Source organism: Fonsecaea erecta (assembly GCF_001651985.1).
Source record: "Fonsecaea erecta strain CBS 125763 chromosome Unknown Scaff4, whole genome shotgun sequence".
Classification (NCBI taxonomy): domain Eukaryota; kingdom Fungi; phylum Ascomycota; class Eurotiomycetes; order Chaetothyriales; family Herpotrichiellaceae; genus Fonsecaea; species Fonsecaea erecta.
In genome coordinates, this window is record NW_017387247.1 from 1,062,260 (window position 1) to 1,088,011 (window position 25,752).

General features: G+C 53.9%; 11 protein-coding genes across 11 annotated transcripts; 6 read left to right on the forward strand and 5 right to left on the reverse strand.

The window, feature by feature from the left end:
* Positions 1-784: 784 nt before the first annotated feature.
* On the forward strand, positions 785-2,295 carry AYL99_05134 (hypothetical protein; the record flags this gene model as incomplete). Its single annotated transcript, XM_018836646.1, has 2 exons — positions 785-1,695; positions 1,833-2,295. 2 exons carry the CDS (start codon positions 785-787, stop codon positions 2,293-2,295), a joined length of 1,374 nt encoding a protein of 457 aa, XP_018693499.1.
* Positions 2,296-3,252: 957 nt separating this feature from the next.
* AYL99_05135 (hypothetical protein) lies at positions 3,253-4,068 on the reverse strand (the record flags this gene model as incomplete). Its single annotated transcript, XM_018836647.1, has 1 exon — positions 3,253-4,068. One exon carries the CDS (start codon positions 4,066-4,068, stop codon positions 3,253-3,255), a length of 816 nt encoding a protein of 271 aa, XP_018693500.1.
* A 1,228-nt stretch (positions 4,069-5,296) lies between these two features.
* AYL99_05136 (plasma membrane ATPase) lies at positions 5,297-8,235 on the reverse strand (the record flags this gene model as incomplete). The annotated part of the gene is made up of 3 exons (XM_018836648.1): positions 5,297-5,343; positions 5,395-7,732; positions 7,804-8,235. The coding sequence occupies 3 exons, from the start codon at positions 8,233-8,235 to the stop codon at positions 5,297-5,299; spliced, it is 2,817 nt and encodes a 938-aa protein (XP_018693501.1).
* A 1,051-nt stretch (positions 8,236-9,286) lies between these two features.
* Positions 9,287-11,761, reverse strand: AYL99_05137 (hypothetical protein; the record flags this gene model as incomplete). The annotated part of the gene is made up of 6 exons (XM_018836649.1): positions 9,287-9,555; positions 9,610-9,814; positions 9,878-11,025; positions 11,086-11,182; positions 11,339-11,584; positions 11,642-11,761. The coding sequence occupies 6 exons, from the start codon at positions 11,759-11,761 to the stop codon at positions 9,287-9,289; spliced, it is 2,085 nt and encodes a 694-aa protein (XP_018693502.1).
* A 940-nt stretch (positions 11,762-12,701) lies between these two features.
* AYL99_05138 (citrate synthase, mitochondrial) lies at positions 12,702-14,219 on the forward strand (the record flags this gene model as incomplete). Its single annotated transcript, XM_018836650.1, has 3 exons — positions 12,702-12,803; positions 12,864-13,979; positions 14,031-14,219. The coding sequence occupies 3 exons, from the start codon at positions 12,702-12,704 to the stop codon at positions 14,217-14,219; spliced, it is 1,407 nt and encodes a 468-aa protein (XP_018693503.1).
* Positions 14,220-15,124: 905 nt separating this feature from the next.
* AYL99_05139 (mitochondrial DNA replication protein YHM2) lies at positions 15,125-16,200 on the forward strand (the record flags this gene model as incomplete). The annotated part of the gene is made up of 3 exons (XM_018836651.1): positions 15,125-15,347; positions 15,416-16,088; positions 16,146-16,200. 3 exons carry the CDS (start codon positions 15,125-15,127, stop codon positions 16,198-16,200), a joined length of 951 nt encoding a protein of 316 aa, XP_018693504.1.
* Positions 16,201-17,555: 1,355 nt separating this feature from the next.
* Positions 17,556-18,189, forward strand: AYL99_05140 (hypothetical protein; the record flags this gene model as incomplete). Its single annotated transcript, XM_018836652.1, has 2 exons — positions 17,556-17,755; positions 17,862-18,189. 2 exons carry the CDS (start codon positions 17,556-17,558, stop codon positions 18,187-18,189), a joined length of 528 nt encoding a protein of 175 aa, XP_018693505.1.
* Positions 18,190-18,533: 344 nt separating this feature from the next.
* On the reverse strand, positions 18,534-19,737 carry AYL99_05141 (cysteine synthase; the record flags this gene model as incomplete). Its single annotated transcript, XM_018836653.1, has 2 exons — positions 18,534-19,549; positions 19,605-19,737. The coding sequence occupies 2 exons, from the start codon at positions 19,735-19,737 to the stop codon at positions 18,534-18,536; spliced, it is 1,149 nt and encodes a 382-aa protein (XP_018693506.1).
* A 698-nt stretch (positions 19,738-20,435) lies between these two features.
* AYL99_05142 (hypothetical protein) lies at positions 20,436-22,260 on the forward strand (the record flags this gene model as incomplete). Its single annotated transcript, XM_018836654.1, has 3 exons — positions 20,436-20,471; positions 20,534-21,132; positions 21,204-22,260. 3 exons carry the CDS (start codon positions 20,436-20,438, stop codon positions 22,258-22,260), a joined length of 1,692 nt encoding a protein of 563 aa, XP_018693507.1.
* A 482-nt stretch (positions 22,261-22,742) lies between these two features.
* AYL99_05143 (glutamate-tRNA ligase) lies at positions 22,743-24,386 on the reverse strand (the record flags this gene model as incomplete). Its single annotated transcript, XM_018836655.1, has 1 exon — positions 22,743-24,386. One exon carries the CDS (start codon positions 24,384-24,386, stop codon positions 22,743-22,745), a length of 1,644 nt encoding a protein of 547 aa, XP_018693508.1.
* A 300-nt stretch (positions 24,387-24,686) lies between these two features.
* Positions 24,687-25,691, forward strand: AYL99_05144 (ribosomal protein L1; the record flags this gene model as incomplete). The annotated part of the gene is made up of 2 exons (XM_018836656.1): positions 24,687-24,973; positions 25,028-25,691. 2 exons carry the CDS (start codon positions 24,687-24,689, stop codon positions 25,689-25,691), a joined length of 951 nt encoding a protein of 316 aa, XP_018693509.1.
* Between the last annotated feature and the right edge of the window lie 61 nt (positions 25,692-25,752).

A 25,752-nucleotide genomic window follows, 5' to 3' on the forward strand; every position in this document is an offset into this window, starting at 1 on the left:
TTCCTTGGGGGTAGTGGTACGACTCTCTACAACTCTCCACAAGCGCCTCTTCAGGCTATTCAGGCCTGCCGCAGACCAGACAGGACATGCAGATGATCAGCTGTGTTTCAGCCTTGGGTTTGAAGAGGAGCAGCAGCTCTGAACCTCCTCGACCCTGAACAAACGACCCCGCCGACAAAATCCTGTGCCGCGGGATTGGAGCCCAAGCTGCCGACTTGCCAGGTTTCCAAGCGATTGAAGGGATTCCTCCGGCACTGATTCGTCGATGCTCGGCATCGACGGGGAAGCTTGTTCTCTTGCTGCAGGGGAGACATGGGCATCCTATCTCATGCCCTCATGCTATCTGTCGCAAGCTTCGTCGACCTATCACTCCTCCATTTTCGAGTGCCTGCCATTGGACATTACAGTTTTTGCAACTCACGCCGTTTCCCAGCTCGGCGAATGGCAGCAGACTTTGCTTCTCAGAAGGATTTGCCAGTATTCGCACCACCCTTCGTCTGCCGCTAGGACCAAGACGTGATGACCAGTGTGACCAGGAACCTTTGGGAGAGACGGACATTCACGGCAGGACAGGGAAACTCGATCCAAAGCGTCTTCACGATAAACCATGGTCCCCAGCAGCATGATGGCACGCGGCCATGTTCCTTTTAATCCGCTCCCTCGCTCTGCTGCAGCTGCAGTGCTACCTTGGGTTTTCCCACCTTAAGTCTGCTAGGGGAATCTATCCTTTTTGTAACTTGGGAGAACCCGGATAACACAACCTAACATAACATCAGATCTCATGATGCTTCGGCACCTGCTTCCTGCTGCTGTCATATGTCTTGGCCTCGTCACCGCGCAATCTGGCGGCATCATCGAGACGCTCAGCGGCGCCGACGAGCTGTCCGACCTGGTGGCTTACCTGGACAGCTTCCCTGACCTGACCGTGTGGCTGCAAGGCCTGTCGGATGTGACCTTCCTTGCGCCAAACAACGATGCATTTGCCGCCCTGGCCGACTCGTCGACCATCCCGAGTATCCCGCTCGACGAGGCCGACGCCGAGGCCCTGATGAGCTACCACGTACTGAACGGAACGTATTATCACTTCCGATCCGACGAATACCAGCTGGTCACGACGGCCCTGTCGGCGTCGCAGTACGCCAACGTCTCGGGCGGCCAGATCGTCGCGGCCAAGGGGTCGCCGTGGTCGGACGCCATCACCTTCACGTCCGGCAACCTTCAGACGTCCGAGGCCGACGGGACCGTCTTGACCTTCACCGGTGGTATCATCATTATCATCGACTCGTTCCTGACACTGCCCCTGACCTTTACGGAGACCGTCGACGAGCAGGACATGCTTGGGGGACCATCGTTCGCCGAGGCGGTGGTGACGGTGCCCACGACGGGGCAGAATCTGACCATTGACCAGCTGTCGGATGTGACGGTGTTTCTGCCCATGAACTATTCTCTGCAGGAGATCGGCAACGTGATTGAGAACATGACCTGGGCCGAGCTCGAGCGGCTGGTGTCGTACCACATCATCGACCAGGTCCTGGACATCAACCCGGACTCGCCACCGAGCGGACAGTACTCGACGTACGAGGGTTCCGAGGTGACCATCTTCAGCCAGAACGGCTTCGTGTTTATCAACAACGCCCGCGTCGTCGGGTCGGCCGACTGGGTGTTTAGCGGCGGCATGATCTACACAATCTACGGGTAAATAAATGACCAAACTCCAGCAGCAGCAGCAGCAGCAGCATCACTACGTTAAAAAATTACGCTCCTGATTTATACCACACCCACTCATCTATGGGCCTGACGTGCTGAGCAAAATGCTAATATCTGTTATGTAGAGTCCTCAACCCAGACAACACCACGGTCGACCCGAACATCAACGACGCCGAGATCGCATTCGCCGACGCCTCGTTCACCTTGGACTTCACATTCCCGTCGCCAGAGTCGCCCACGCCGCCCGCGAGTTCGACCGGGGGATCAACACATTCTTCAGGCGGCCTGTCGAACGGGGCAAAAGCCGGCATCGGTGTGGCCGTGGCGGCGGCGGCCGCGATTCTGATCGGGGCGTTCTTCTTCGTCCGCGAGAGACGATACCGCGCGGCGAATAGCGAGCTGGGGGCCCGGCGGTCTTCACCGCGGAAGGGCTTCCAGTATCCGCTCCAGTACCCGCAGCAGCAGTATGCGCTGAAGGACCTGGAGGTGTCGATCTCGCACAGCGAGCTGGTCGCCAACGCCGCCCCGCCTGCCAGGGGACCTATCAAGGATTTGACTCCGACGGTCAGCGTGTACTCGTTGCGCTAGCATAAAATGGCATATATGGGCTAGAGCATCCGACCGACCGACCGACCGACCGACCGACCGAGTCGCTCAGGCCTGCCTGGCTGCAATCCGCCTCGCGCTCGATGTTGATCATTTGCGAGCATGACTGAATGAATGAATGAATAAACGACTGAACGACTGAAGCTATCGTGGATATGAGCAGAGGAATGTGAGGGGGAGAGACAGGGTGTTAGACAGGGGATAGCTTTTTACGGCGCTTTCTTAATGAAACGAGTGCAACTCGCTTCGACTGGGTACAATTACCTCGCTAGACAGGAACTGAACCGAATTTATAGGGTTAGCAATATACATACATACGTAGGTACATACATACCAGTGGCCCATTCTTTTGTACATATATATATACAAGTATGGGACAGTCCTTTCCCTCGCTTCTCAAGTCTGTCTAGACTCGCAGGAGTTATTTTGGAGACAGACGTCGCTCGTGCGTCAGGCATTCGACCCGGAGGAAGCCTGAATTTCCCGTGTACATACATACATACTGACGGTTAGAACACGAAGGAGTGGTGGAGTCCACACTGTAAATACCTTATATATATATATATACTATATACTATATAACATGACAATGCCAGCCAGCCAGCCAGATACAGCCATGAATGTCTGTCGAAGTACCTAGTAGGCTCTGTTTATCTATCGGAATTTGGTCGTGGTCTGGTCTGGTCTGGTCATGGCATGTTGTATGTAGATGGGCTTCTTTTGTAGAATGTACTGTATATATTCGGACTCTGTTTTTGCCCCCCCGGGGTCAGTCACCGCAGATAGTAGATCCTATATCCTCTCCCAGCTAAGCCTCCCTGCCTTCGTGGACCAGAACAACTTGCGTCTGTCTGGCTTGACAGACATCAAACGGGGCATCGACATCCCATATCCCCCGTCCGTCCGTCTCCCTTCCATCTCCATCTCCACCCTCCCTTTCTACCTCTCAGTATACCCGCCATCGACAAACAGTGCGGTGCCGGTGACGAACGAGCTGCGCCCGCCGGAGAGGTACACCACGCCGTCGGCGATCTCCTGCGGCAGACCGGCCCGCTGCATGGGGACGGCGTTGGCGACGCGCTCGGCCATGACGTCGCGCACGACGGCGTCCCCGCGCGTCATCGGGGTGTCGATGTAGCCGGGACAGATGGCGTTGATGCGCAGGCCGCGGCCCGCGTAGTCCTCGGACGCCGTGCGCGTCAGGCCCAGCACGCCGTGCTTGGACGCCGTGTATGCGGTCGACGTGGGCACGCCGACCGCGCCGAGGATCGAGCCGAAGTTGACAATCGACCCGCGCTGCAAGGCGCGGCCGTCCAGCGCCGACAGGATCGGCTCCTGCGTCAGCATGATCGCCGCCGCCGCCCGCAGCACGAAGAACGTCCCCGTCAGGTTGATGTCCAGCACCCGCTGCCAGTCGGCCGTCGGCACGAACGCCGCGCCGCCTTCGTGCTTCTTGGCCACCCCGGCCGCATTCACCACATAGTCGAGGCGCCCGAACGTCCGGGCCACCTCGCCCACTGTCTGCGTGACTTCGGTCTCGTTCCGCACGTCCACCACGTACACCTCGACCCGGCAAGCTGGGGCGCCCGCCGGTCTCTTTTCCTGCTCCACCTCCGCCTTAACAGCGAGGAGCCCCTCGTGGTTCACGTCCAGCAACGCCACCCCGGCGGCGCCTTCGCGGGCGAATGTCCTCGCGCACGCCCGACCGATGCCGGATCCGCCACCCGTGATCAACGCGAAGCCAGGCACGTCCATTGATGCCCCTCCCAGAAGGAAGAAAAGGTGACTTGACTTGTTGTACAGTCGATCAGGAGATGTGAAGCACGAACAAGAGGTTGTCGTGGTTTTGGGATGTCGAGAGACGCGCTTCTTCCAAATGCGGAGACGCCAGGCTCGAGCATTATTATTATTATATGGCAACTTCTCTCTCCCTCTCCGCAGACACCATCCCGACATACCTCGGGTGCTCCCCGCCTGATGGAGAGCTGAGCGTGCAGAGGAGGCAGGATTGAGAGTGTAAACCTTCACTGGCATTCGGCATAGTGAATGAAGAGCGTGCATTGGTTCAACTGTTTGGTTGTCTTTGTGTCTTGAGTGGTGACCTCGGTTCGCTGCCCATTTTCCGACAACGTATTCTGTTATAGTAGTATTCGTCTATCGGGGGTGCCATCACAGATCGTCGACCAGGCAAAGAACGGAGACATCTTTGTCGAAAGGACGTCAACGTAGTAGTGGCATTATTTACCGCGAGGGAAATGTATAGCCAGTGCTGGAAAAGCACATAACCTCTATAGCCCTGGTGACCCATGATAAAAACGCTGGTCCTGTCCCTCCATGATACAATACTTCCTGGCTTGATGGTGACGGTGAAGTCATGAATATCCCTCCCTGCGACCACACGGGTCGGCGTCTTCCCGTCGGGTCCTCCATCTTCACCACAATCCCGCCCGAGAATGCTGGATTCTCAACAGAATAGTCCACCGACGGTGGAAATCCATAAAACAACACCAACAAAACAGCGCCATCGCTCAAGTTCAAAATGTCGTCTCGGGTATCCCTCGTCCTTTGCGGAATGCTGATTATAACAAGTAAAAAGGGTATCAATGATCGTGTCTTGCGTCGCAGCAGTTGTTCTCCCGTTACGAAGTGTTCACAGTTCTTATGTGCTCTGCGGCGGCACAATGCTCCCGTGTTGGCTGCTCTCGGGTGGAGAATTCTCAGAGAACCTCGACGTGACTTCTTGCTCCAGTGACGATGCCGGGGGAAAGTGCAGCTTGGGTAGTAGCGGCCTGGGAGCTTCTTTCTGTTGCCCGGGAGCGTTCAGCACCTGTTCCATCAATCGAGCCCCGGACCTGATTGAATCGGTGCAAAAATTATTCTTGAAGAGGAGATCATGGTTGAGCTGCGGCTGTGGCCAACTCTGAGGTCTTCCTTCTGACGGTGACCGCGCGTAGCCAACCTGTAGCATACCGGTTCGCGCTTATTACGCCACCTTCTCGTGCTGGGTGGACACGCGATTCAACGAGACAACTGCGAATAAGTCAGTCGAAGCGTGGAGACGCTCACACGGGCCACACTCACGGAAATCCTCCATGTCCCTCTTCTTGAGCACCTTACTGCTCCTGGTCTTCCTCCCATGAACAATATCATCAAACGTGACACTGTCTTGCAACAGGTAATATACGCCTGCCATGACGCAAAAAACCCCGAACGAATATAGCCAAATCCGTACCACCCCGACGATGCTGGTCTGCTCGCCGCCAACAAACCAGCCGAAGAGACAAAAGAATGTGGCGAGAATATCCACGAGTAAGATCGCTCCTACCAGCTGCCAGGAGGGAATGCTGGACCAGAAAGGGCCATTAGCACGGGTGATGAAAATCAGCCAGTTTTCCGAGAGGCAGATCTGAAGGAACAAGACGGCATCCGTGTGTCCAAAATTCTGGACGATGCCTCCATCGTGGCCTCCAACAATCATCGTCGTTAGAGCAATCCACGTGCCTGCCGCCAGGACGATCCCCAACAAAATGGACATGCCCCATAGTTTAGGCAGGTTCCATTTGACCGGCGTTTTCGAGTAGGGGGCGTTGTCGTAGGCAATGGCCAGTGTGGCGATGTCGGCAAATATGGCAATGAAAACAACCAACTTAAGGTTGAGGGATTTGTTCAGGATGGCGATCCACAGGCCGAGGAATATCTCCAAGTGCAGTGACAGGGCGATGCGATAGACGACGTATGCGTACATGCGGTGGAAGATTTGACGGGACGTCTTCAGGGCGTCGATAATGGCGGACAGCCCGGGCGCCAGGAATACTATGTCTGCCGCCGACCGTGCGGCATCAGTGGCGCCTTGTACCGCGATGCCAGTGTCTGCCTTCTTCAGCGAGGGCGCATCATTGACCCCGTCGCCAGTCATGGCCACGAGGTAGCCTCGTTGCTGCAGGATCTCCACCACGTTGTACTTGTGTTGTGGAAACACCTCAGCGAACCCATCGGCAGCCTCCACAAAGTCGTAAACTTCTGAACCCGGCATCGTCCCTCCGCCAGCAAGGCCAAGACGCTCGGCGTTGAAGACATTGGTTCCAAGTCCTAGCTGTCGAGACATTTCTCGGGCAATGCCGACGGCATCACCAGTCAACATCTTGATGGATAACCCCAGAGATTTGGCTTCGTTGATGGTTTTGGCGGTGTCGTGTCGAGGCGGGTCTGCACAAGGCATGATTCCCAGAATTTCCCACGAATTGTCCCCTCGCTTCCTCGCAACGCCCAGAGAGCGGAAGCCTCTAGCTGCAAACTCTGCGACCTTGTTCTTGTATGCGATGTCAATCTCCTCGGGGATCGGATGGTCATCTTCCACTGTGCGGAGGACAAATAAAGGCGAACCCTTGACGCAAATTATACGCTCCCCCTGAGGTGACTCGACAACGGTGCTGACCTTCTTGGAAACGGGGTCGAAGGGATGGAACTGGACGACCTTGTACTTGGACAGCGCTTGCTTGGCTCGAGGATAGTACCGTAAGGCTTTGAGGAAGGCCTTGTCGATGGCATCCATGCCCTTTTTCTTCCGGGACGCGGCCAGACACGCGGTGAGCATCATGTCCTCGGGATCGACACCATGCACCGTGTATGGCTCGTGGAGAGAAAGTTTGTTCTTGGTCAGCGTACCGGTCTTGTCCGAGCACAGGATCTCGACCCCGGCGAGCGATTCGATGGCAGATAATTTCTGGACAATGGCCTTCTTTTTGGCTAGATATGCGGCGCCGACAGCCATGGTGGTGGTGACCACGGCGGGCAAACCGACAGGCACTCCTATAATGGTGATCGCCAGTGTAAACCTAAGGATGGTCACAATGTCATTAGATCGATAGAAAGATGATATCCAGACCACGAGCAAGGTGAAAACCACAAGCGCCAGTAGAACTGTGCCAATTCCGTTGAGAACTTCAGTGAAATGACCCGCGCCGCCTGACGCGGCATTGACCAAGGCAGCCGCCCGTCCGACAAAAGAGTTATCTCCTGTTGCTGTGACGATCATGAAGGCGGTGCCTCGCTTGACAGCCGACGAAGCGTAGCAGGTGTCACCCACATGTTTGTCCGCTGCGAGGGACTCGCCCGTGATGGAGGACTGGTCGACCTGGAGAAATGCGTCTTCGGTGACCAGCCGGCCGTCAGCAGGGATGATTGTGCCTTCTTCGAGTTGGAGAATGTCGCCCGGAACCACCATAGGTGCTTCAATCTCGATAAGGTGTCCTTCTCGCAGGACGACAGCTTTCAAGGCCAAGGTCTTCTTCAACTCTTCCACAATCGAGCCAGCTTGAAATTCCTGGATGAAACCGACACTGGCATTCAGCAAGAGCAACGCACAAATGACGCCGAAGTCGACCCAGTCTTCCAGCCCGGCGGCAAGGATTGCAGCAGCCTGTAGGACAAAATATCAGTATAAGCATCGCCGAGATGGGTATCGGCGTGTGTCGCAGGGAGCAGCCAGACCTCCATGACAAATTGAATGGGACCAACAAAGTATCCCAAGAACTTCAACAACAGGTTCTCTTTCTCTTCCTTCATCTGATTGAGTCCGTACTTCTTTCGTCTCGCCACAACTTCGGGCTCTATCAAGCCGACACGCGTGTCGGTCTGGAGCATTTCCTCGGGCACATTTCGAGCGCCCGCCGCCGTCTCGATCTCGGCCTCAATCTCAGCATCGGGATCGAGTGACTCCAACTCTTCAATGAGCGCGTCTAAATCTTCCTCCTCGTCGTCATCGTCCTTGTCTATTCTGGACGCCTTCCGCGGCGTGAACATGACGTCGGGTTTCTCGTCGGGAACGACATCGCTGACACTGACATGGAGGTGAGGGTGAGGTTTGTCGGCGGCGGAATGGGTCGAACCCGAGGTGCTGACGTCGGACGGGAGGTCTACCATGTTGAATAAGATAAGGAGAGGTTAACGGTGTGTGCTATCTCGACTCCATTGTAAGGATACGGGCGCGGGAGAAATAGTTGCGGAATGGCGATGGATCGGGGAGATGGTTCAGGAAAGGCAGGCGTCACACTGGGTCGCTGCCCTCAATGTGTGTCAGGTCGCACGAGCCCGAGAGGAAGGATACAATGATTTACTCGGCGCAGGTTGCGAGGATATTGGTGGGAAAGTGCCATGAGCCAAAGAGCGATCAGAAAGAAACAAGTCGTAAGAGAAAGTCCGGGAGTGGGAAGCGATCAGGGTTCCCGACCTTCACCCCCGCAATCTTGCGCCAATCCCTTCAACAACAAGGGGACTTTCATACGCTGATCGGGCGACACCCATGCCCTATGTGAGCCCCAGAACCAATTGTCCGTGGCATCCGTAGTCGGAGTTCTACTCTCTCCCCTTGGCAGTGCTCCTTCCAAGACGTAGAAATGTCGGGTGACTGAGGCGGTGTCGGGCGTGGAAAGCCTTGCCTGTGGGGCTGGGGTGTCTGATGATAAGATGGACAAGAAAACAAGGGATCCATCGCCTAACCAGACAAGAAAACACTGCGAGGAGCGATTGGTGGCAACGTCAGATGGATCTCTCGACAGAAACAGGTCATCTTGAAACCGATCCACGTGTCACAGCACGTGGAAGAAGAACACGTTGGGATCAATCCTCGTGGAAAGAGCCCATCTTCTTGTCAAAAGTGTCCTTCCATTATCCATAAATACGTGTTCGTCCTATAAATCCCATGGGGTGACTCGAGCACGCTGACAAAAGCATCAACGCTCGCGGCACCAACAAGGCCTGACGAGAGAGCCTGCATGTCCAATGCAGGGCGAAGGTCGAATAAATAAGAAAACCATTTTGATCACAATCGCCTCCAATCAGCGGCTGTCCTGTCTTGGTGATCGACTCCCGAATATGCTTGTGAATCGTACATGTAGATTGGGTATCATTCCTCAGCCATGACCTCTGTGAACCGGTAATGACACAACGCCTCTCCCGCCTTGCGTATCTGCCGTTAGTCCTGCTTGCCTTGTGGCTGGAATGCAGGCATCTGGAATCCAGGTGGGAAGCCGGGTATTCCGTTGGACATGTTGCCGAAATTCATGGGGAAAGCCATTGACGGCATCAGACCAATGTTGTTTGGGTTGCCCGCGCCTTGCCGGTCATCTCGGTCCATTCGGCGATTACTGTCTCTGTGTCTGTTGTCGTCACGTCCTGGAGGCAGGCGGGAAGATTGAGGACCGCGGCGTCCGCCCTGGTCAGTAGCAATGCGTCGACTCATGGCTACATCAAAGTCAGCAGTGGTTTACAGTGGTGAGGACGGGAAATATGGCGTACCTTTCGAGGACACCCCAGCACCAATTTCAATGTCAGGCTCTTCGACCACCATGCCTTCTTGGATCGGCGCACCGCCAGTGCCCCCGTATTCGGCGGTCAAGAGCCACTTGCGGTCGGCATCCGTGAGACGTTCAATGGGAATGACGCTAATTCCGGTTTGATAGTCGCTGCAGTCACGTGGTCCAAAGCCCACACCCCATTTGGTCTGTACGACAATGCCGGTCAGTTTTGTCACATTCCAATTCGCGGCCAGCGTGCATTGACTTACGCGGAGCTGCATGTCGCCCACCTTGTATTCTTCCATGCCGTCACGGGCACTTTCTGCGTCGCGGCGATTAATCATCTTGATGAAAGCGTGGCGTTTATCGATGTTGACAATGCAGGTTTGGACCACCCCGAATTTACTGAACAAGCCTCTCAAATGTGGTTCGGACGATGTGACGCCGCCCACGAAGAGAGTTCGACTGAAAACCTTGATGTGGCCTTTGGGAAGGGTCGGATCCCACTGCACGTTCTTCGGGCCTGGCGGTGGAAGCTGGTAGTCACTGGGAGGGGTAGGGCTTCGTCGTCTTCTACCCATCGGGCTCCGCTGGCGGTATTCAGCACCTCGCCTGCCATCGCGATCATTACGATATCCATCTGCCCCCGGACTATCTCGGCGACGTCTGGGAGACAGGTCTCTGCGTCTATCATAACCGGGAGAGCGTGAGCGGCGTCGATATTGACCTGGAGGGGAACGGGTTTGGGCATCACGTGATGGCCCGGGCGTTGGAGCCTGGCCTGCCCAATTGTTTGCTGGAACAGGAGGCGGAAATGCAAGGCCACTGGCACTCGCACTGGCACCACCGCTACCAACACCAACACCGCCTCCTGCGCCCTGCATGTTCAACAACTGTAGAGCAGTCGCCCATTGGTCTGGAGGGACGCCTTGACTAGCCAACAGTTGCAATAGCTGCAACTGAACCTGAGCTTGAGCCTGAGGATCTTGACTTAGGAGAGCAGGGTTTTGCGGCACTGCTGGAGCAGGAGCCTGTTGCGGAAGAAAAGCAGCAAGCGGGTTTGCAGGTACATTGGCAGGACTCTGACTTTGCGCACCATTACTCAATCCAGCGAACAGAGCTCCAAGCTGATTTACAGCCGGCCCATTGGTGACGGCGGGAGCAAGGCCGGGATTTACGGTACTGTTCGCAAGAGGGATCCCATTCTGTGCGCCTAAAAGATTATTCAAACTAGTTTGAGCGGGTGCTGAAATGGCAGGAGGTGCTGCAGAATTCTGCTTTGCCATGTTCTTGAGAGCTTCCAGGATAGCTGAGGTGTCTTGTTGCGGTGGAGGCTTTGCCGCCATGCTGTCAGTGGGAGCTGTTTGACCGAGTGGCACGAATCCGGGTGCTGGCGATCCTTCAGGTGTGGTGGAAACTGCATAAGAATTAGGATGACCTGGTTTGCAGGCAAAGGAAAGACCAAATCTGAATATACCTTTGGGCGCGTCAAGCTTGTCTTTCAGTGAAGCAAGCAACGGGGCCGGAAACGTGTTCGACCGCTCCCAGATTTCTAAGAGCTTTCTGATCTTGACCTAAACAAAAGCGGTTACACGTGAGTCTCAATCAATGTAGCCGGTCGAACAAACAATAAGACTTTGGTTAATGTGTACAGGCAGACTGTCCTGACGCGTGCAGTGCGTGTGGTACTTCAAAAGTTTAGGAGATACGACGGACATAGAATGGCATACCTTCTGGTCTTCTGGCGCGGTAGCAATGATGTCGTTCATGAGTACGGGCAGCAGTTCAGTCACTCGAGTCACACCAGCGGCAAAGGTTCCATCAGGAGCTCCGCTACCCAGCTGTTGACCTGATTTTCTGGCTTGGTCTACCCATTGTCTCGTAACAGAATCTATAACGTAGAGTACCCCCAATTTGTGTGTTCCTGGTGTCTTCTTGAAATGGGTATAGATCTTTTGGATGAGGACTGATTCAGACTAGAGGTCACGTCAGTTACGGAGGCGCGTGGCGGTAGAGACGAGAGATCAACATACTTGGATGTTTGCCGTACAGAGTGAGGTGATGGCGGTGATCTTTGAGCCCGAAACTCCTGGCGGTTTGAGATTGAGCATGGACTGCAGGATGGCGTCCAGCTCCGCTACTGCAGAAGACATGATGGCCCAGCGAGCTTTCCTACAGCTGGCGATGACAACAAGATGTTGAGGTAGGAACCTGGGCCCGGCTGGAGAAAAACGGCGAGGCGGGCGAAGTTTGAGCCGTTTCAACGCATACGCAGTCTTCGAACGACAAAGACGTCTTACAGACTCGAGGCACAGGTGAAAGGTGATGCGCGGTGTGCAAATGTGTAGTCCTTCTCCCCTTGATTTCTTCCTTTTCCTGCTAAAGTGTAGGTTGCGCCCACAAGACTTCTACAGCGAGGTGGCAACTGCGGCCTGGCAGTGGCAGTTCTGAGGAACTAGCAGCCGTGTGCAGAGAAGAATACTGGTAGAGGCACTTTACGAGCTGATGACACTATGTGCGTGATAGAAGCGAAGAGAAGGAAATCAAAGGCGATGGATAGTGCGTCGATCGGTGATGAGGGGTGATGAGGAGTGATGAAATGGTGGTGGTGGAGTGAAGACAAGATTGTGAACGAAGGAGTTGAAAAGAGTCGCTGAAGAAAAGCGAGAAAATAGGCGAACTCAGCTGGCCGGATTAACATTGTTACGCAGCTGTGCACGTGATGACTGTCTGAGCACGCTTGAGCTTGAGCTTAAGCTTGGGGCGTCATGCAATTTTCTTCGGACTGCGAATTGGGGCCTTATGGGGCTGGAGGGCATGCTGGGGGTCCGCCCGTGCCGCTGTTGGCTGGCCATCGAACCCCAATGGGCAAAACATGGCTTTATTGAAGGGAAGGGTGATCCGACCGCCCGAAGCCTCCCCGGGGGACCCCAATTGGACCATTTTCATCGTTCATCAATCCAAGCAGGGACAGCTTTCTCCTCCCTGACTTTCCTATCTGCACCTTTTTATTCCCGCACTCCCTCAAAAACCTCCCTTGACGTAACGTTCTTCTTGACTTTCTTTGCTTCGACTTCCTCGTGTTTTACTATCATGGCCTCTTCTCTTCGCCTAGGGAGCTCCCTGCTCCGTTCCTCGACCCGTCCTTTGGTCCAAAAAGCCGCCTACAATGGCGTCCGTTGCGCAAGCACCCAGGTGAGCTATCCGAGCGGATTTGTTGAGAGCTCATCCGCTAACCATGCCCATCTTTCGTAGTCCCTGAAAGAGGTCTTCGCTGCCAAGGTCCCTGGCGAGATCGAGAAGGTCAAGAAGCTGAGAAAAGATTACGGCTCCAAAGTCATTGGCGAGGTCACCCTGGACCAGGTCTACGGCGGTGCTCGAGGCATCAAGTCGCTAGTCTGGGAGGGCTCCGTCCTTGATTCAGAAGAAGGTATCAGATTCCGTGGAAGGACTATCCCGGAATGCCAGGAAGTCCTCCCTAAGGCTCCTGGCGGCGAAGAGCCTCTGCCTGAGGGCCTGTTCTGGCTTCTTCTCACCGGCGAGGTCCCCAGTGAGCAGCAGGTCCGTGACCTCTCCGCCGACTGGGCCGCTCGATCAGACCTTCCCAAGTTCGTCGAAGAGCTCATCGACCGTTGCCCTAGCGATATGCACCCTATGGCCCAGTTCTCGATCGCCGTGGTCGCGCTCGAACACACCTCCGAATTCGCCAAAGCCTATGCCAAGGGTATCAACAAGAAGGACTACTGGTCATACACCTTCGAGGACTCGATGAACCTCATTGCCAAGCTACCCACAATTGCGGCAAAGATTTACCGCAATGCATACAAGGATGGCAAGGTTGCTCCTATCCAGAAAGACAAGGACTACGGCTTCAACTTGGCCAATCAGCTTGGCTATGGCGACAACGCCGACTTTGTTGAGCTCATGCGTCTCTACCTCACCATCCACTCCGACCACGAGGGTGGCAACGTCAGCGCACACACTACTCACCTGGTTGGAAGTGCTTTGAGTTCTCCTATGCTATCCCTTGCTGCCGGTCTCAACGGTCTGGCTGGTCCCCTCCACGGTCTGGCCAACCAGGAAGTCTTGAACTGGCTCACCAAGATGAAGGAGAGCATCGGTGATGACCTCAGCGATCAGAAGATTACCGACTACCTCTGGGAGACCCTCAACGGTGGTCGGGTCGTTCCTGGCTATGGCCATGCGGTCCTCCGCAAGACCGATCCCCGCTACGTGTCTCAGCGCGAGTTCGCTCTTCGCAAGCTTCCCAATGACCCCATGTTCAAGCTGGTTAGCCAGGTCTACAAGATTGCCCCTGGTGTCTTGACCAAGCACGGCAAGACCAAGAACCCATACCCCAACGTTGATGCTGTAAGTTTAACTGTTGGAACCGTATCATGATTACGCTGACTGGTGAACTAGCACTCTGGTGTTCTTTTGCAATACTACGGATTGACCGAAGCCAACTACTACACCGTCCTCTTCGGTGTCTCGCGTGCCCTTGGTGTCCTGCCGCAACTCATCATCGACCGCGCCCTGGGTGCGCCCATCGAGCGACCCAAGTCCTTCAGCACCGAAGCGTACGCCAAACTCGTTGGTGCTTCATTGTGATTGCATTGAAAAGAGCAGGAACTGTACAATGCAACAACATACTTGTACGTCTAAAAGGAAGGAGACAGGGCAATACGAGGTCAGTTCTGGTCGGGGGTGAAGCAGTGTCCCCATTCAATTACGCCATTATTTAATTGACGAGCGTCGTTGGATGCGAATACCACATTTTACTTTGTTCCCATCATTTACTTTATGCAACAAGTTCTCTCCGTGCTTTACACCCTTCTCGCGTAACCCCCGTGTTCGGGAGACATTGGGGGCTGCGGTGGCTTTGCGAGACATGGACCGTGCGACCGTAAAATTTCTTGACATTTTTTATTTTCGGATGTTGAGAAGCGCGTTGGCGGCGTTGGGTGGCCCTAGCAAGCTAAAAAGAGGCTATCGACCCACATTTAAGGGAGGCGGCGTCCGAAGCCTAGGGGGATGCATGGATAGTTATGAAGCTTGGGGGGTGAAATGGGACCCTGGGCACCTCTACTGCTGGAGTCAAGTCCGCTCAACACGCCGAAGTCAAAGCCACTAATCTGCTTCTGGCCCGAATGGGGGTTACGTCGAGACAGCCTGCGCCGATATTCTACGATGGCCATCTCGTCCTTCTTCGCCGGGGAGCTGAACAAATCGATCTCCGACACTTTGTGCCTGCCATCACCGTCAGATTGATCGCTGCTCTTGTTTGTTCTTAATCTCTACTCCTCTTTTTCTGCCTCATATACTTACTCTATACAAGCAAGATAAATACCACGGTATCCATTTCGTGTCTGCTGTATCATTGCAGCATCCCGTACCAACGCAGCCCCCTGTGACCCAACGGTTCCTCTCTCCTCTTTCGTCCTCTCTAATCCTCAAGGCGACGAAGCCGACCTCCTCCCTTGGTCAGGGTAGACAATCTCGCCGATCTGCCAAAAATGTCCGCTCAAGCAGTCCTCACACCTGCGCCTCCGGCGCCGACAATTGAGAAGAAGCCCGTCAAGTTCAGCAACCTACTACTCGGCGCCGGTCTCAACATGTTCGAGGTCACTACCCTGGGACAACCGCTGGAGGTTGTCAAGACCACTATGGCTGCCCACCGGACCGACACGTTCGCTGGGGCCATGACAAGGATATGGGGACGCGGTGGTGTTTTTGGATGTAAGGCAAAACAGCACACCAGTTTACTCGTGAGAAACCTCGGCTGATTGATTTCTTGCAATGTACAGTCTACCAAGGTCTCATACCGTGGGCCTGGATCGAGGCCTCCACCAAGGGTGCCGTATTGCTCTTCGTCGCCTCAGAGGCCGAGTACTACGCAAAGACCTTTGGTGCCAATAACTTTCTCGCCGGCATCACAGGTGGCATGGTCGGCGGTATGGCCCAAGCATATGCAACCATGGGTTTCTGCACATGTATGAAAACTGTGGAAATCACCCAGCATAAACTCGCCGCGCAGGGTGTGAAACCTCCCTCCACATTCGCGACCTTCGCAAACATCTACAAGCAAGAGGGTATCAGGGGTATCAACAAGGGTGTCAACGCAGTCGCCATCCGCCAAGTCACCAACTGGGGCTCCCGTTTCGGTCTGTCCAGACTCGCCGAGACTGGTATCCGGAGAGTCACTGGCAAGGAGCAAGGCGAGAAGTTGAACGCGGGAGAGAAGATTCTTGCTAGCGGTCTCGGCGGTGGTCTCTCTGCCTGGAACCAGCCCATTGAAGTCATTCGAGTTGAGATGCAAAGCAAGTCCAACGATCCTAACCGACCGAAGAACTTGACGGTCGGGAAGACCTTGAACTACATCTACAGCACCAACGGCCTCAAAGGCCTCTACCGTGGTGTCACTCCCCGCATCGGTCTGGGTATCTGGCAGACAATCTGCATGGTTGCTTTGGGCGACATGTATGTTCTTTTCGTTGCCTTTCTTCTATCCAAGAGCAAACGCTAACCCTTAATTAGTGCCAAAGAAGCCGTCGAGAAACTCACTGGCGAGGCTGTCACGGCGAAGCACTAGATGACACGAAGTGCTCTGGATTCCGGGGTCCACTTGAAAGTGCTTGAGTGGATTCCATTGAGTCGGCCGGGGATGGGCTTGGGTTAGCCATGTCTTTGACAGACAAGGACGCCCGTCTCAAGCAGCGTGTTTCATCCTTCTACGTGGGAGGCAGAAGATGATTGATAGAAGGTTCGGACTATGGCGTGTACTGGCGTTTCCCTTCTGCCCTGAACGACATAAAAATCTGAGCCGGTTTTTGGTTTCGCTTCTTCTTTATTGTTTGATTTGCTTTTTGGTTTGCCTGGACACGCCACACACACAGCATCAGCTTGCCTGTGGAATGCCATTCCAAGGGACGGGGGGGATAGCCGGGTGCGGTCATCATGAGGTTCTTGGGCAGCTGGGGATCGAGCTCCTGTGGGCTGCTCGATGTCGCTTATTCTATACTTTACTATCACTGGTGCCACTACCACCACCATCACCGAATGAGCCTTTCGCAGGGGAGTTCCTTGCATAAAACACGACGAATGCGGCCACGTTCGCTTTGGCAGGTCTCTATTATTATCCTATCCGCGAACTACGCACTGAAGGAAGGATGTTGCCCTCTCTTTTACGTTTCGTCCCGCCCCTGTATCCGCCCATTCTTAGTTTCACGCCTCGATCTTCCGCTTGGAGCCTCGTATGTGGTGTGTTTGATGTGGCATTCAACAACAGAAAGCAGGGTCTTGATTAGTGGATGAAGAGTATGAGCCGAAGGGCGTAAGCTCACTCACTCACTCACTCACTGCCACCTCACCCTTGTACTGTACAGCCTTTATCCTCGTCGAATCCACCTGTGGTTCTGTCCATTCTGCAGCATCAGATCCTCCTCATCATGAGCTGGACTCCACTCAGCCTCTGTCCGCCGCCGTCACGACTCGACTCGACTCACGAGTGCTTTACCTACCATCTTTTTTTCGACTGTCCGTATCCGTGTCCGTACCCGCACCCGTCTCTGACCGCACATTAGAGCATTTCAAGGAAACTCCCCGTAAAACCCTATGTAGATGTATGTCCTCGAGCATGTTCCTTCGGCACGGGTGAGGTGAGGCTGGCGAGGCTCAGGACGCTTGTCTTCAACTTGGCGCGTTTCACGTGTCTCTGGGCTCATCCGTGGACGGTAGCGGCAGTAGTAACGACGACAAGTGACAATGGTGACAAGAAGCGTGAATTTTTCACCGTGCCGTAGTGTATAAGAGGCAGGATCGAATTCCTGTCACCGCGGCGTCTCTTTGTTTTCTCCCTCTCTCTCTGTGCTTATTCCTCACCACAGCTCGTTGCTCTCGTCCACATTGTGCTGCTCAACAGACATCGACAAGACAAAGGAGCTCATCATGACTGTCACTATCAAGAACATCATTCTTTTCCTTGCCGCGCTGGCTGTCTCGGTGCTTGTCAACGCGAACCTCGCCGCCGCCCTGCCGCCCCCAGCACCAGACTTGTCCATTGCGAATGCTGTTCGATTGCTGGCGCCGCGCAACCTCACCCAACAAGGTTCCTGCCCGTCAACTCAACCCGAGACTCAAGCTGGCTGGTAGGACACCATTTCACCATTTCACTGTTCTTGCCATATCCCACACGGAAAACCCGTCCTTCCTTAAGTCAAAGTGATTTCTTTTCGCTAATCTGTACTCGGACAGCTCCACCTGCACCGAGTGCTGCATCTTCGAATTCAACGACGCCGGCTGCGGTCAGCATTCCGTCGAAGAGATCGGCATCAACGACTTCGACTGTCACCCGCTCTGGATCGACATGAACAACGTCTGGATTTCCGAGTGTACCGGTGTCTTTGCCGAGTGCATGCTTTGGAAGAATTCAGACTGTACCGGTGAAGATAGCTGGTCAATCGACAACACACAGGACGTCTGTCATCATACGCAGTATTGGATCGGGGCAATTCAGTGCTATCAAAGTGACGAGAAGAAGCAGCTGGCCATAGATGCGTCTCGAGCAAGAGATCGTGCATAGAGAGGGGCGACTTCGGTGATCGTGACTTGGGCGACGTTCGCGACCCGATTTGTCAGCGATGCTTTTGGTCCGGAGTGAAACCACTGGCGCCATCTTTCAGGAATGGCAGAGAACAGGGATCGAAAGTCTGGGAGGAGCTCTTCTTGGCTGAGATGATAGAACCCGGACGTCCTCAGGATAGTTCGAGTTCAGGACTTATCTCTCGGTGGCTCGATGAACATAGCAACCGTCCATAGAAAACTTTCAGAATCCTTCTGCAAATACCGTTTATCGAGCACGTGAAACTGAAGGAACGCTCATCGCTGACTGATTTGGACCTTGGCTCCGAGTCGAGTCCGGCTGTTCTACGGCAGCACAATGTATTTCTGTAAATGTTCGGGTATCGCTTCTCTCAGGTTCTTGCTCTTGAGCCATGTGTCGCTGAAGAGCCGATCCGCATATCTGTAGGCTCCGTCGCACAGGACGGTAACAACTGTATGGTTGGGACCCAACTTCTCCGCGACCTCTTTCGCGGCAACCACATTTAGTGCGCTGCTGGCTCCAAGATATAACCCTTCTTCGTCCAAGCAGCGGTACACCATGGCAATAGTCTTCTCGTCGGAGATATTCAGTGCGCCGTCGAGCTCATTGACTTCTTGCTTCAGGTTGTCCGTGACGCGACCTTGACCGATGCCCTCGGTAATACTGCTACCCGTTCTCTCTTTGAGCTGGCCGCCGGAGGTGATGTAGGAATAGAGGACCGATCCAGGAGGATCTGCCAGGAAGCACTTGACGGAATTATTGCTGACGTCTTTGAGGAATCGAGTCACGCCTGCAAGCGTTCCACCAGTTCCAGTCGAGCAAGTGAAGGCGTCAATTTTGCCGTCGGTCTGGGCCCAGATTTCTGGGCCTGTCGTTACAATATGGGCTAGGCGATTGGCGGTGTTATCGAACTGATTTGTCCATACAGCACCGTGTTCGGGATCTTCCTTCTGCAGTCTCTCTGCATGTCTTTTGGCCTGCCAGTTATAATTTTCTGGATTCTCCCACGCGACAGCCGGAACAGGATATACCTCGGCGCCTAGAAGTCGCAGGAGATCGATCTTGCCTTGTGATTGGGTGTTTGGCATATAGATGACCAGTTTATATCCCCTCGCTCGGCAGACGTGCGCCAGGCCAATGCCGGTATTGCCTGCGGTCCCTTCCACAACTGTGCCTCCAGGCTTCAGCAGACCCCGTTCTTCTGCATCTTTGACAACATATAGAGCCGCACGGTCCTTGACGCTACCACCGGGGTTTTGGAATTCGGCCTTGCCCAGGACGTTACAACCGGTTTCGGCGGAGAGCTTATGGAGTCTTATCAGAGGGGTGTTGCCGATGGCTAGATTTGGTCAGCATTGGAATCTATAACTGGGAAGAGGGCGACGGGAACATACCTCCCGTAAGGGTGTCGACCACTCCTTGAGCTTTGGAGACACGAATCCCATATGCATTGACCGACTCTGCAGTCGCTGCACGAACGGCAGTGGTCGCAAAGCGTCGAACTGACGTCCTCAAAGCGTTGGCCATGACTGAAAGCAAAGTACTGCTGGATGAGACGAGAATGCAACAGAATGACCCAGGCTTTCCAGGGGAGTGTCTCTCTCTCTCTTTTTCTCTTCAGGACGATTGAAGAGCAGTGGGATGATCGGAGGTCGGAGAGCTGCAAGAAGGAAAAAATCTCCAATTGCATCATTCAATGGTCCGAGGCTGCTGACATAAGTGCGTCGACTTTATCAGATGCTCCCACCCTGTAGGAACTGTTAAGAAGGCTAACAAACCTGACACCACAGCGACCTTAGCGATAGCAGACTGTCTGCGTCAAGCTGATGGAGTCAAGCCTCTTGCAATCAAAGCAATGATGTCTATTGTCCCACCCTCCAGATTCTCAAACAGTGCGAGACCGAGAAGACCCTCAGGAGGGCATGCACTCAGCCATGGGTTATAGCTTCCCTCCACGCCCGCTCTTCCCCCTCCATATACAACGTGATTTTCATCTACAGTTTGTGAAATGAAGATATCTCCCACATCCGAAAGCCCAACATGGTCTCTGTCGGCAGTCTTTTGTTTGAACCGGAAAACACCACTCCATATCGGACTTATCCGCCATATATCCATACTTCGACTCTGATCTATGATCCTGTGAATGGGATGGTAGCCTTTGTCTTGATCCCAAAAAGAGAAAGACTGTCATACATGTGAAAACGAGCTTAGTGACCTGAGAGACCATGGATCTTGACCTCATCATCAAGAATGCTACAATCGTAAGTCTATCACCATCCTGAAGTTTATACGAGCCTGAGTCCCCCTTTTCCCGAAACCAAAGGTCACAGCAACCGAAATCCTCCAACCAGGTCTCAGCATTGGTATCAAATCTGGCCAAATCGTCGCCATTGCTTTTTCTCTTCCAGCCAATGCGGACACACAGATCATCGACGCCGAAGGTGCATATGTAACCCCTGGCGGCGTCGACTCCCACGTACATCTGCACCAGGACAACGCTCCCACAGGCGACAAATGGCTCCCCGGCTCCCGCTCCGCGCTCTGTGGCGGCAATACTACGATTCTCGCATTTGCCACGCAAAAGCGGACTGATGAGAGCTTGTTTCCCGTGCTGGAAGAGTACCATTCCCGCGCGAGGGGCCAGAGTTATGTGGACTATGGATTCCATTTGATCCTCACGAGGCCCAGTCCGGAGATCTTGGGTCGAGTGGTCAAGGCCAAGGTCGACGGGGAGCCTGATCCCGGAAATGAAGGAGAGTTGAAAAGAATGGTCGAGGAGGAAGGCATCACGAGCGTCAAGCTGTACATGACCTATCCGGCGTTCAGGTTAGGCGACAAAGAGATGCTAGAGGTGATGATGAGGTGCAGAGAGGTGGGTATGACGGTCATGGTGCATGCTGAGAATGCGGATATGATTGATATGTACGCCTCCCTTGGTTCCCGTCAGAAACTGGCGGTAAATGTTGAACATGCACAACTGACAACGGTGACAGGATCACGACTCGACTCCTGCAAAATTCTCATACACTCCCGAAGTTCCACGCCCTCGCCCGCCCTCAGATCGCTGAGGCGGAAGCCACCCATCGCGCCATCTCGCTTTCTACCCTCACATCCACGCCAATTCTCATCGTTCACATGTCTAGCCCCGTGGCCCTTTCCCACGCTAGGAAAGCACAATCAAAGTCCATGCTCCCGATCCACGCAGAGACGTGTCCGCATTACATGTACTTGTTGTCCGACAGGCTGGCCGTGACCCGATTCCCGGTCGTCGACGAAGCCAATGGTGTTCATAGTCACGATCATGGGGATGGAGAGGATGACGAATGGGCCGGGGCACGACACGTCTGCGCACCGCCTCTCCGCCACGCCGAGTCCGATCTGCAGAGCGTCTGGGACAGTGTGAACAACGGAACCATCAACGTGATCTCCTCCGACCACGCCCCGACCCTGTACCACGACCCCCAGGGTAAACGGAAGCCACTCGTCGAAGCACAAAAGACGAACTCGACCCCGACATTCTCCCAGATTCCCAACGGCCTGCCGGGCATCGAAACACGGCTACCCATCCTCTTCTCCGCCGCGACCGACCCGGACCAGTCAATTTCACCTACAAGGAGACTGACATTGCCAAAATTTGTGGAACTCACCTCGACGAATCCTGCCAAGATGTACGGCCTCTCCGGGAAAAAGGGCAGCATCGCCCCAGGCTATGACGCCGACTTGGTCATCTGGTACCCTCCACACCACCCCAATGCCGCCTCGTCAGACGAGAAAATAAAGATCACCAACGAAATGTTGCACCACAGTATCGATTATACTCCCTTCGAAGGCTTTCGGGTGTGCAATTGGCCCAGGTACGTCCTTTTAAGGGGCGAGCTCAAGTGGAACCGCGATATCGAAGTCAGCCAGGGACCCGGCGCGGGTATCCTGGGATCGCCTGGCGACGGCAGGTTCTTGAAGAGAGGCCAGGGAGAGGTGCTTGTCGGACGGAGCGGATTGGGCAGAGATCCCGACGGGATGAGGGCAGGGGAGAGAAGCGCTTGGATGTAGAACTAACTACTTTTATCGAGGAGCGCGTCAAAAACAGGCACAGATTCGTATCGAGATATTACAGATCACCAAGGCGAGGAGGAGGCTGAGAGAACGTCGTCCAGCCATCAGCAAAATGGACGAGATATAGATATAGACAGCCAGGTTCGCAGACTCTTTGCCAATGCTTCTCGCGGCTTCTGGAGCAGAAACTCGGGACGTCAAGTGTAGAACACAGAGCTCGAGAGGATTCTTTATTTTCTTCTTCATCATCATCTCATTCTCAACGGTAGCATTCAGTCTCTTGTGACTGTTCATGGAAACATGAGATCAATGTCTATGTAGCATGATAAAAGCACAACAGGACGCCAGAGCGTCGTAAGTAGCGGGCCACTGTGAAGCTCCTGGCCGTATCATGACCTTGGCCGTTTTCCAGCCTCGTAGTCGTCACTCGTGCTCATTTTTCTTGCGTAACCTGTTCTCCCCCCGCCTTCCCATTCATTTTATTCTTTGCCCGACGGTACTTTGAAAAAGACGCCCCGTGACTCCTTGGTGGGAGCCTTGTCACATCTATAGTAACCCTTGCGATCGAATTGGATGATATCATCCGCCTTGATGTCCCATACGTTGCAGTCAGCTAGTGCAGTAGAGCTGAACTCGCTCTTGGGCGTCAGAAAGTCTTCCCAGTGGGTTTCTTCCTCCTCTGTAAGCTTATCCTTGGAGAGTAAATGATCAAAATCTTTCAATTGGACGGGACAGAGGTCCTGATCTTTGGAAAGCCACGTGATCTTCTTTTTGGTGGCCTTGAAGTCGCCGTCGAGGTGGAGTTCGAGCTCGAGGGAAGCAACGTTGCCTAGTGCGTTGACGCTGTCGGTGATATCTGGTTTGTCGGTAGTTTTCTCGTACTGGATGTCACGGACATAGGCATTTCCCCAGTTCATCAAGGTGATTTCTTCGTCTTTGGCGAAAGTCCGCGCATCCTCCTGCTCGATGATGACGTTAGAGCTGTACCAAACCTTTTTCTCTCCGAGGTCGTATTTGGCATGTTTGGGTTTGATCTCCGAATAAGGCGCTTCCTGCGGGAGGCCTTTGATTTTGCAAACGACATGGTTGTCGTCAATCGCGGTGTATCGCGCACTTGTCAGGTCAATCACTTTTTTGTTCATGGTCCAGATAGTATGCCAGTCCATATTGACCACATTCTTGCTCGGACCCTGACTGACCATGAAATCCCGCAACCCTTCAACCGTCATGCCGCGCCGCCGGATCCCTCTCACGGTTGGGAATCGGGGATCGTCCCAGCCCGACACAATACCCGCATTGACCAGCTTTGTCAATTTTCGCTTTGACATCAGCGTACGCACAAACTGAATCTTGGAGAAAGTCCAGATGTAAGGACTCCGCAAATCAATAGCCTTAAGAATCCACTTGTATTGCGCATCTTGGTCATTGTACTCAGTCGTCCTCAGAGCGTGAGTCACACCCTCAATAGAATCGACAATCGGGCAGGCGAACTGATACGTAGGATACGCCTTGTATTTATCTCCTGTCCGATGGTGGTGCGTCTGGTTCTTGGGGCATCGAAAGATCACTGGATCTCGAAGGGAAGCATTGTCGTTGGCATAGGAAATCTTTGCTCGGATACACCACCGCTTTCCCTCTTCGGTACCCTTCTTCATCTCCTCGTATCTTGCCAGGTTATCTTCAACAGTGTCATCTCTGTGAACACTAGGCTCGCGCGCCATTCTTTGTGCGCTCATGACATCGCCCGGAGTGTCGTCTGCGTAGGCCTTCCCAGCCTTGATGATCTTGACACAATATTCATCGATTAGGTCGAAGTAGTCACTCGTGTAAGAGATCATGTCTGGTTGAATTCCCAGAAGAGCAACATCCTCGCGAATTGCGTCCTGAAACTCGACATTCTCCTTCTCGGTGTTTGTGTCATCGAACCTCAAGATCAACTTGCCACCAGGATATTGAATGTGAGCAAAGTAGTCATTGAGAAGAGCAGCTTTCGAGTGCCCTATGTGGAGGTACCCCGAGGGTTCTGGAGGAAAACGTGTGACCACACCAGCGGCGGCATTGGGCAGTTCCATTTGCTTGACTTTTGGGGCCTTTTTGGCCTTGGGCGGATTCTTTGTCGCCATAGTGAGAAGTTGCTTGGTTGAAGGGAAGGGGAGCTATTGGGAGAGGTAGAAAAGGAAGTAGTGGCTGTTTTATGGCAATTGTTGAGTCATTTCGACTGCGGTGCTGGAATATTTCTGCGAAGGCTTTGGGCGGGGAATGCGGGCAGCGTCAGCCTTGCACAAACCTGACAAATTTACCAAGCCAACTTTCTATTCGCTGGCCTGCTCCCCCATAGGGGACGGAGCTGCAAAGACTTGTTTGTACATCTTCCGCATTCGACGCAATTACCTATTGATATTTGGCATGCTCCTTGTTTGACCATGGTCGTTTCTCGAGGCATTTCGATGGCTACGAAACAGCTCTGTCGATTCACAACGTCCTCGTTCCTTGCCCCATTTTTAACACGCGCATCGACACCATGCCTAGCAACAGCTGCCCGGGCCTTTTCTTCTGCACCAGCCCTCTCTGCAGCAGGTGGTTCCCGGCCTCTATCAGACAAGGAAAAGGCTGCAAGGGAGAAGATCAAGCGGCGCAGGAAGAAGCATAGAGCCTATAAGCAATACAACCTCAAAGATATGGAGCAGTTCACTTTGTGTGAAGCAATGAGGTAGGCCAGAAACAATCTAGTCAGAATGATCTCGGTATGGCTAATACGATGTAGATATATCAAAGCATTTGAGGTCGGCCGCGAGCCGGACTCGCCAAAATATGATATTCACATCAAACTGCGCACCAAGAAAGACGGCCCCGTGGTCCGCAACGCGATCCGCCTCCCCTACCCCGTCAAGACGGACGTAAAAATCGCGGTGATCTGTCCGCCTGATTCCACAGCAGCGCAACGAGCGCGTGAAGCCGGCGCCCATTTAATCGGTGAAGAGGAAGTGTTTGAACGGATCAAGGCCGGCAAAATCGACTTTGATAGGTGCATTGCTGTGCCCGAATCCCTGCAGAAGATGAACAAAGAGGGAATACCAAGGATCTTGGGACCGAGAGGTCTAATGCCGAATGTCAAGATGGGCTCAGTGGTGTCGAACCCCGGGCCCGCTGTGAGGGATATGATGGGTGGCAGTACCTATAGAGAAAGGCAGGGCGTGGTAAGAATGGCAGTTGGGAGATTGAGCTTCACACCAGAGCAACTGAGGGATAACGTGAAGGCATATGTCAACGCAGTAAAGAAAGATGCGGCTGCGCTGAGTGACCAGATTGTCAAGGAGATTTACGAGGTGGTCTTGAGCTCCACCAATTCTCCTGGCTTCTCTTTGAATGGGGAATTCTATAAGCCGGCGCCGGGAGCTGCTACTCCCCAGCAGCTGGCAGTGGTCTGAAAGAGCCCTTTCGGTTCTTCACTGGGGGTATATGTCGCTCGGCCTCGGCGTACAGGTATCA